The sequence below is a fragment of the Primulina eburnea genome, chromosome 3, assembly GCF_022965805.1.
Source record: "Primulina eburnea isolate SZY01 chromosome 3, ASM2296580v1, whole genome shotgun sequence".
In the NCBI taxonomy this organism is placed as follows: domain Eukaryota; kingdom Viridiplantae; phylum Streptophyta; class Magnoliopsida; order Lamiales; family Gesneriaceae; genus Primulina; species Primulina eburnea.
The window spans coordinates 8,091,884-8,102,597 of record NC_133103.1 but is presented as its reverse complement, the minus strand read 5'-3'; the positions used below and the strand labels follow the sequence as shown (position 1 = coordinate 8,102,597).

General features: G+C 33.9%; 1 protein-coding gene across 1 annotated transcript; it reads left to right on the top strand.

The window, feature by feature from the left end:
- The first annotated feature begins 2,038 nt into the window (after positions 1 to 2,038).
- Positions 2,039 to 5,227, top strand: LOC140825967 (uncharacterized). The gene is made up of 3 exons (XM_073188031.1): positions 2,039 to 2,277; positions 3,378 to 3,436; positions 4,808 to 5,227. Exons 1-3 carry the CDS (start codon positions 2,217 to 2,219, stop codon positions 5,024 to 5,026), a joined length of 339 nt encoding a protein of 112 aa, XP_073044132.1. The 5' UTR covers positions 2,039 to 2,216; the 3' UTR covers positions 5,027 to 5,227.
- Positions 5,228 to 10,714: the final 5,487 nt, after the last annotated feature.

Here is a 10,714-nt window from a genome sequence, read left to right as displayed (position 1 = left end):
AACTAATTTATTGGTGTGCACTGATGGGAGATCGATCGATCGAAGTATGCTCTTTGATTTTATATATATACAGTTTAAAACATTAGAGTTACATAATTATTGTCCACTATAACTTTTGATTAATTAATCATATAAAATATGTCATAAATTAATATATTTTATTATACTAAATTGTACTCTAAACCCGAGAACACAGTTCAATAATTAAACATACTAAAGGAAAGATTACTTTTTTGCTACATTATTTTGGTCTATTTTGATTTTGATTTTGATTTTATAAGTTTTCAAATTTTACTTTGTTATGTAAAATTTCAATTTTTTTGACTTTCCACCATATTTTTTCGGAGTAGTGACGTGCATTAGAAAATAATAACTGATTTGTTGTCAAGCCATCAATTTGACCAAAATAGTCAAAATAAAAAAGTAATATACCAAAATTTTAAGACTCAGCGGAACTAAACCGTAAATTTGACAAGAAGTTAGGGGGGTGTATTCAACTTGAGAAATTTATTGATTTTTAATGATTTTTGTAGATTTTAAAAATCTAGATGTATTCAATCAAGACTTTTGCATACTCCATAGAAGTCTTGTGGTATTCAAAATAGACTTTCACGGAGTTTTAAAAAGTCAAGTGGTATTCAACATTGACTTTTATAAACTCTATAAAAGTCTATAGGTATTCAAATTGTCCATGGACTTTTAATAACTCCATGAAATTCATTGACATACAAACATTAAAGCCTAAGGTACAACTACAAATTATAAAAAATTGTATTTGGTTCACCCCAAAGATTTGAATGGATTTTTAAAACTTCTAACTCATACACAAGCTATATATTTTTCTCTCTGTCGCTTCACATCACATCTCTTCCTATCTTCTCTCCTCTCACCTATTTCTATCATTCTCTCAAATTTTCGAAGTGTATCTCTAGCTATATATATTTTCATCTTTCCTTTTCAAATTTTTCATTTTTTGGCTGATTATTCATTTAATAATTTTTTATTTAATATCACGAGAAATTTTGAATTATAGAATTGATTTTGTGATTTTTAATTTATGATTTATACAAATTAATGTAATATTCAATAATAATAAAATATGATCAAAAAAATGTTGCTTAATTCTTAATAATTAAATAGTCTGGTAACAACCATGATTTTTTAAATTCATTTTAGTATTTTCAATTAATATGTAAGCTATAATATTTTTATACAAAATTATATTCACACAATAATAAATAATATTATTTTCACATGTATATTATCAATTTAAAAAGAAGGTTACATGTTAATCAATTGATGTATTTTAAAAAATTTACAAACATGCATATAAACCCACATATATACACTTGTAAGGATTAAACGATTTAACTTTTAAATAAGTAAATTTATTTATTAATATGAATATTGAAAATAATTTCAAACTGAATATATTATATATGTCAATTAATTATTGGTTCAAAGAAATCAATAAAAAAAATCACATGTTATAGTTAAGTACAAAATTTATAAAATTTTATAATAAAAAAAAATCCACAAAAGTCTATAAAAATCTTGCAAAAAAGTCTACATAAATCCACATAAATCTTTTTATAAATCTGTGAGATTCTATAAAAGTCAATAAAAATTTATCAAATCCATAAAAGTCTATCATTTAAAAAAATCATTAAAAGTCATCAAAACTCTGAATTGAATACACCCCACTTAATAAGCGGAAAAAATCATTTCAACTCTATTAAAAAACCGAAAACATGAAAATTTTCTCAACTTCCAGTGAAAAGTAAAAACCATGATTCTTATAAACATATTATAATTGAATAAAAGATAGCATATACGTCCGATACTGATCTTCAGAGTCGTGTCCCGATCATCGTGTCCCGATCATGTCAATGTTTTCTGGTGTAAATCTTGAATGACCATGTCCGCATCCTACGTATGATATTATGTTTTGTAAATTTTTACAGTGTGAATTATAATAAAAACAAAACGACATAATTTACAACATCAATTTCAAGAACAGAGATGGGGCCTCATTGTATTAAATGGCATTCACCAACTTTGATGAACAGACACAGGACATTTAAATTCCTTTAAAGCCAGCAGAAAACCAGTGCAAAAATCTTCATTTGAATTCCCAATCTGTTCATTATTTTTGTCTATCAAATTACTGTTGTTCTTCTGTCTGAAAACATATAGATTATACTACAATTCTTACTATGAGGTGGTTGCTGCTGACATTTTTGCTATTTTCGACATGTTTAATCTCTGAAGCACCAGGTACGTCGAAACAATAATTTATAGATATTCAATACATTTTTTTATGTTTATGTAATAATAAAAATTTGTCTTTAAGTTGATAATAAATGTCCCATTATTTGTTATTTAATGCTGTTATAATTAAATGCAAGCATGGTTCTGGGAAAGAGAAAAGGAAACTAAGAATCCATGGAGAAACTAAGAATTTAAGCACCTTTTTATCATTTGAAAACATTATTTTCTCTTTTCTCGATATATCCTTTCTGTATGTGGAAGTAAACTTTCAGAGATTTTCAGATGTTTTTCATTTCATTTTTGCTTTAATAAATTTGTTTAATACTCGACAATGAGTACTATAAATCCATACCCCTCTGAGTTATGCATATGGCTGTGAATTTTTCGGTTTCTCCTTTCATCAGAATTCTTGTCGTTTTTTGAGTTCTGGTGGGGGGCATTTTTTAAGTTCTATTAGAGAAAAAAGAAGAAATGGGAAGATGGGTTTTTTTTAGGGGAAAAAAAATAAAACAACGAGTTTGAAATAACTATTTATATATCCTTTGTTCGTGTGGTGGCGAGATGTTTTAATGTAGAAAAAATTATAGTTTTGGTTTAAGTAATTTATACCTTTTTCATTTTTTCTTTATGTTATCTTCCTATTTACATCTTATTTCACTAATTTCCACTTTTTTCTATTTTAACCATTTTCATTTTAATGCTGTCACGTCAGCATTCCGGTAGAAAAAAAAAATTAAATTAGAAAAAAATCAAGATCATGGACTAAAACAGTGAATTAAAAGATAACAAGGTAAAAAAAAAAAACCGAAAACGTGTCAATTATGTTGCAAAAAAAATGTTATTTTCCTTTTTTATGTGGGTAGTGTAACGTTTTGGAAGCCAAAACGGTGGAATAACTGGAAATGATATAATCATTCCCAATCACAACGTAACTCATAAGGGTGAAAAATGGAGAAATTGCCAAAATATACATAGAACTTTCGAAACATCTCCAATCGTGTGTCATTTTGACATCTAACACCTCATTTTCTGCAATTTTAAAAGGGAAAAGATCATTGTCCTTGTCAGATTTTCATAATTCCGTTGTTCAACTCTTGTTTTTGCAGGAAAGGAAACTAGAAAACTCATGATGACCCATAATGTTAGCACGACCACAACTGCTAAGGTTTGTTCCTCACAATAAATATGGCTCCAACATTTAATGACCATTGAAAAGTAAGAAAGATAAATCATTCTTTCAAATAAAAATATTACCAAGTCTCAAATGCAGAGACTATATTTTTTTCCAGTCGTCTCAAATATATGGATTTAGATCATCTGTTGTGGCTGAAAACACAGCATATGGTGTTGTGCACTTTTTATACGAGATCATCAGCTGATCATCTCGTTTCGTCTGACATTTTTTCAAATTTATCTGTCACTGTATGAGGTCTATCAGATGATCAACTGATATCATGTAAAAAGTGTACATCATTAGGTGTATTATTTTCAATCATAACAGATGATCCAAATCTCAAATATATAGTTTAATATCTATGTTTACTATTATTTGTTCTATTCTTTTATCGATTTACATCTATTCATTAAACACATTACTCCCAAAAAATTTTTTTATCATAAAAACACTTATTAAATAATGAGATAGAATTGAAAATTATTCTGTGAAATTTAATTTTCTTTTTAATAGTTTTTTTAATATGTGTGAAAACACATATAGACCTGTATATAATAATAGTCGGAGAAAGTTTTATCCTATCTCATGTTTTTTAGAGACTTTGTGTCTTACCCATTCATTTTTTTTCCTCTTTTCACCTTACTATAAATGAATTTTTACTCGCCCATGTAAATTTAGTCCTTGGGCTTACGTTTGAGTATACCTCCAAGCTTTCAGTTAAAGAATTTTTTTTGTCTATGATGAATTTGCCGTGGAAAGGAAACTTATTACTTTAAACTATTGTTCTATATTTATGTTGTCTGAACCTGGGGATTTGAAAACATCAAAACTTCCACCCCAACCCGGAAACAGCGCGCAATATTATGCTTCTTCCTGATATTTCCTAAAAATTAATCTGGAGAAAATTGATTGGGAACGTGGAACATATAATACATATTTGGATATGTTTTGTTAAGGAATTAGACATCTTTTGTTATAGATTTAATGATATGTCAAAGTAAGTTGGATCAATGAATTCTTAAATATGGCTATTTGAACATTACAATTACAATATATTGATTTTAAAAAACGATTACTCGTACCAAAACATTTTTATTTTTTCTAACTGTGATGATTATAAGTGATACTCATAATAACGATCCACATAAAAGGGCAACGTAGCCTAATATCATCATATTTACATGCATTTATTAACCACTCATATTGAAGAGCTGTACTAATATTGTAGATTTGTGTATTTCAGTAATATTCTGGAAAAATTTTAAGCAAAAATTGCCTACTATTCTTAGATAAGTAAGTGCAGGTATTTTACTACCCTGAATTATATGTTCTCCTCAATATATAGCTGTAATTAATATACAGAATTCCAAGAACCAAGCAAATAAATCCCTTGATCCCAATTCGGATACCGATTCACCAAGCAAATCGAAAGGGAGCGAAGAAGACGGGCATCTCTTCGTGAAATCGTCATCAATATCAGAGCAACGACATTCTTCCACAAGTACCGATGGCCAGGAGAAGCTAGACATAGTTGAAATGGATTATACTCTCGCAAGAAGAAAACCTCATATCCACAACTAATATTTTCAACAAGTTGAGTTTTCGAATGCACATAATATATATAATAATGGTTTTAGTTCATCATAATTTGCATGCTTAGTACGTACTGCTTGATGACTGATTATTAATCGTTGGAATTCAAGTCTGTAAATTAAATGAGTGAGTTCGAACGAAGAAAACAAGTCAATTGTTGGAGGGAAATTATGTATTAATTATTATATAGTTTGTTTATTTGTGGAATATTCACTACTATTTTTTCCGAATATAAGATCGTCTAACGAATATGGATATTGCTGTTTGATCGCACATTATAATCTCGAATCATATCGTACAAAATCAATAGAGAAACTATGTGAATGGCGCAACAATCATTCAATCAAGAGATTAGCTACATATTGTCATGCACCTCCAATATACACTGTTTGTATTCGTGAAAGGGCAATCTTTTGTCGATGACTTGTTGCTCATCTGACATCAATGTCATAGGTTTGAGATGAAGTCTCGCGACCGGAGGCTCAATTTGTAATAAACATCTCCCCCCAAGTCAAGAAAACGTACAGCGAACATACTTTGTATGGAAAAAAGAGAGTTCAAAATGCAAGGGATATAATTAAGTGGAAAATCATACAAGGACTCATCCTGTGATAAAAATGGCCATGGAGGATGAAGGAGGTAGATTAATCGATTAATTAATATATATCTTGTCATTATTAAAAATGATATCTGCAAGTATGAAGTGCTGCTTAATTAATTAAAAATGATTAGATTATGTGGCGAATCAATATATTGTATAAAATAATGATCTAAATAACAGAAACATAGTCTATATATGCTACTAATGATCTATCAGATTAGCTGGTTAATTAGTTAATTGTTGCCAGCTGGTTAAATAGTTAGAGGCAGTTACACACACCGATGTATAAATACCAAAACACTCATTGTATTTCTTAATCTTCAGATTCATTGTTCATCAATAAAATGAGCTGATGCATTCTATCGTGAAGTTATTGTAATATGGTATCAGAGCAGCTTCCGATTCAAATCTGATTGCTGGAGAAAATCAATTCAGAGTGTTGCAGCGGAAGAATCAAATCATTATCTGCACTTCCGATTGACGATTCTGAACTCCATCAATCTGGTGTAATCCTCTAATTCTCAGCATTCATTCGACTCGGTTATTCCGAAATTCATGGCAAACACTGGTCCATCAGCATGGAATTTGCCAAACCGACCTGCAATCGATGATCCATCGAGTCCATATTTCCTCCACCATTCCGATAATCCAGGACTCACTCTAGTCTCCCAACATCTCACAGGTGACAATTTCGCATCGTGGAGTCGTGCAATGAAAATTGCCCTATCTGTCAAGAACAAGTTAGGATTTATTGATGGATCAATTATCAAACCATCAGCATCCGAGCCAAATTTGGTGAATGCATGGAATCGTAATAACAACATAGTTATTTCATGGTTGTTAAACTCTGTTTCTAAAGAAATATCGGCCAGTGTGTTGTTTGCGGAATCAGCCGTGGAGATTTGGAATGATCTCAAAGAGAGATTTCAACAAAGTAATGGTCCTCGAATTTTTCAGCTTCGTCGAGATCTGCTTCAGCTTCGACAAGATCAAGACTCGGTTAGTGTTTATTTTACCAAACTTAAAGCTCTTTGGGAAGAGTTAAATCATTTTCGCCCTATGTGCAACTGTGGGAAGTGCATCTGCAGCGGCGTAAAGAACATCGAGGCGTATGTCCAAATGGATTATACATTGACATTTCTCATGGGGCTTAATGACTCATTCACACATGTTAGGAGTCAAGTGCTACTCATTGACCCTCTGCCACCAATTAGTCGAGTTTTTGCACTAGTTGTTCAAGAAGAACGTCAAAGACAGGTTGGAGCATGTCAAGGTACTAGTCTTCCAAATCAGGGTATGGCTTTTACACTCAAAAGCGATCATACTCAGACACAAATGGGCGATCGAAAACCACAGAAATTTCAAAGAGGAAGGCCCTACTGCACAACTTGTAATATTATGGGCCACACGATTGAGACTTGTTATAAAATACATGGTTACCCACCTGGATTCAAGACTCGATACAAACAAAGCAATAAAATTTCTACTGCTCCTGTTAATCAAGTGGCTGGCAGTGACAGCATGTCTGAAAGCAAAGACAACTCAAACATTTTTCAAAATTTCAGCAAAGGACACATTGAACAATTAATGGCTATGTTCATTCAACAGCTTTCTTCATCCGACAAGAAGGTTGATACGCCAGATAATGCGAATAATCCATCCACATCAGGTACTTGTTTTTCCATCTCAATTCCAAGTGCATTGAATATCTCTACATGTTGGATAGTCGACTCTGGTGCATCTAGACATATTTGCTCAAACAGGGATGTCTTCATGTTCCTTAAGAAAGTCCAAGATTCAAGAGTAACTTTACCTAACAGTGAATATGTGGATGTACACTTCTGTGGTGATGTGAGATTGGGAACATCCTTGATCCTTTCGGATGTACCATATGTTCCAGAATTCAAGTTTAACTTGATCTCTGTCAGCTGCCTTCTTGATCGTACCCAAAATATGATGAAATTTCATTCTGATTCATTCATCATTCAGGACACCATAACACAGAGGACGATTGGCAAGGGTAAGAGACTGGCAGGGCTCTATGTTCTAGACTCCAATCAGATGCATTCCGACATTCACATTAATCTAGTTGGGACTCAAACTTGGCACCAGAGACTTGGACATCCCTCAATGCAGGTTCTGCAACTTCTGAAATCTCATATAAAGGTTGATATAACTCATTCTGATCATGACAAAATCTGTTCCATTTGTCCAGTAGCTAAACAAAAACGTTTACCGTTTGTTTCACATCACCATGTGTCTGCTTGTGCTTTTGAACTCATACATTGTGACATTTGGGGACCTTATCATGTTCCTACATACAATAATCAAAGATACTTTCTGACCTTGGTTGATGATTATACAAGATTTACCTGGATTTTTCTCTTACAACATAAGTCTGAAGCACCAACGATGGTCTCAAGATTTTGTATCATGATTGAGACACAATTTGGTGCCAAAATTAAAGTCTTTCGCACTGATAATGCCAAAGAACTTGCATTTACTGAATTGTTTCAGCAACGAGGGATCCTTCATCAGTTTTCATGTGTGCAAACTCCTCAACAAAATTCCGTTGTCGAACGGAAACATCAACATTTGCTTAATGTCGCTCGTTCATTGTTTTTCCACTCTAAAATACCCATCTGGTTGTGGAGTGAATGTGTCCTAACAGCCACATATTTGGTGAATCGCATTCCTTCACCATGGACAGCCAACAAATCACCGTATGAGTTACTCTATCAGCACCAAGTGGATTACACAAGTCTTCGAACATTTGGATGTCTTGCTTTTGCATCCACTTTAGCAGCACATCGAGATAAATTTATGCCAAGAGCTCGTGTATGCGTATTCATTGGTTATCCTCCCGGAATCAAAGGTTACAAACTGATGGATATTAAGAGCAAGGAAATATTCATTTCACGAGATGTGAGATTTCAGGAATCCATCTTTCCTTTTCACTACCTATCTCATGACGGAAGTGTTGTTGATCCATTCCCTGAAATTGTTATTCCCAATCCAGCACCGGTGGATGGTTCTGCTCATCTGGACAATGATTTCCCTTCATCAATACAATCAGCAGAAGTTGCACCCACTGGTTCATCTTCTGTTGCATCTGAATTACCAACTCCAGCCCCAACTCGTACCTCCACGAGAATTGCACGGCCACCTTCTTATTTACAGGAATATCATTGTCACATGATTAAATACCATTCTGCTCCGTCATCAACAACTACTTATCCCCTTAACAACTACATCTCTTATGAGGCACTCTCGCCATCCTATAGGAATTTGGTGCTCAACATCTCATCTCAAGTTGAACCTCAATTTTATCACCAAGCTGTGCCATTTGCTCACTGGCGAACAGCTATGGAAGAGGAACTTGATGCCATGGATGCCAATAATACCTGGTCGGTGGTTCCACTTCCTCCGGGTAAACAAACTATTGGTTGTCGTTGGGTATACAAGATCAAGCATAACTCCGATGGCTCAGTTTCTAGATATAAAGCTCGGTTAGTAGCCAAGGGCTATATTCAACGCGAAGGCGTGGACTTCTTTGACACTTTTTCTCCAGTGGCAAAATTGGCCACCATCAAAACTGTTCTCGCCTTAGCCGCCAATCAACATTGGAATCTCGCCCAATTAGACGTTAATAACGCATTCTTAAATGGTGATCTCTCCGAAGAAGTCTATATGGATCTTCCACTGGGATACAAATCACATGTTTTCCCTTTTACAAATGATTCAAAATCTGTCTGTCATTTGCGTAAGTCCATCTATGGTCTCCGTCAAGCTTCACGACAATGGTACACCAAATTTTCCAACGCATTGCTCGATTCAGGATTTGTACAATCCAAGTCTGATAATACCTTGTTCACCAAGGGCTCGGGTCATCGCTTTATCACTCTGTTAGTTTATGTCGACGACATCATCATTGCAGGACCATCAATGCATGCCATTCAACAGCTGAAATCTGATCTTCAAAACAGATTCAAACTCAAAGATTTGGGTGATCTCAAGTATTTTGTAGGCCTTGAAATAGCTAAATCTTCATCTGGTATTTATTTATCTCAACGCAATTATGCTCTTCATCTTCTTGAAGATACTGGTTTCCTCGCGTGCAAGCCTTCAACCGTGCCAATGGATCCACGTTCACATTTTACCTCTACTGATGGTGATCTTCTTCCTGATATTACAGCATATCGACGTCTCATTGGCCGACTTTTATACCTCACTTTAACACGACCTGACATCATGTTTGCCGTGCATAAATTGAGCCAATATGTTTCCCAACCACGTACCTCGCATTTGCATGCTGTTCATCAAATTCTGAGATACATTAAATCCTCCCCTGGTCAAGGGATTTTTTTCTCAGCCTCCTCGTCAATCCAGCTACGGGCATTTTCAGACGCTGATTGGGCAGCTTGTCATGAAACAAGAAAATCGATCACTGGTTTTTGTGTCTTTCTTGGTGATGCTCTAATATCATGGAAATCTAAAAAACAATTGACAGTCTCTCGCTCATCAACCGAAGCAGAATATCGCGCCTTGGCCACCACAACGACCGAGATTTTATGGCTCACCCAATTGCTCAAGGACTTGCAGTTTCAAGTTACCACACCGGCTGTCATTTTTTTGCGACAACCAATCTGCCATTCATCTCGCTAACAATCCTATCTTCCATGAACGAACCAAACATATCGAGATCGATTGTCACTTCATACGCGATAAGATCAAGGAAGGCTTCATCAATCTATTACCAATCAGTTCTCATCTCCAACTTGCCGATATGTTCACTAAACCACTTCCATTCTCCACTCTTTCTCTTTTAATGTCCAAGATGTCTATAAAAAACATTTATAGTACATCTTGAGGGGGGCTATCAGATTAGCTGGTTAATTAGTTAATTGTTGCCAGCTGGTTAAATAGTTGGAGGCAGTTACACACACCGATGTATAAATACCAAAACACTCATTGTATTTCTTAATCTTCAGATTCATTGTTCATCAATAAAATGAGCTGATGCATTCTATCGTGAAGTTTCTGTAATATGATCATTTCTGAAAAATAGAGACAGC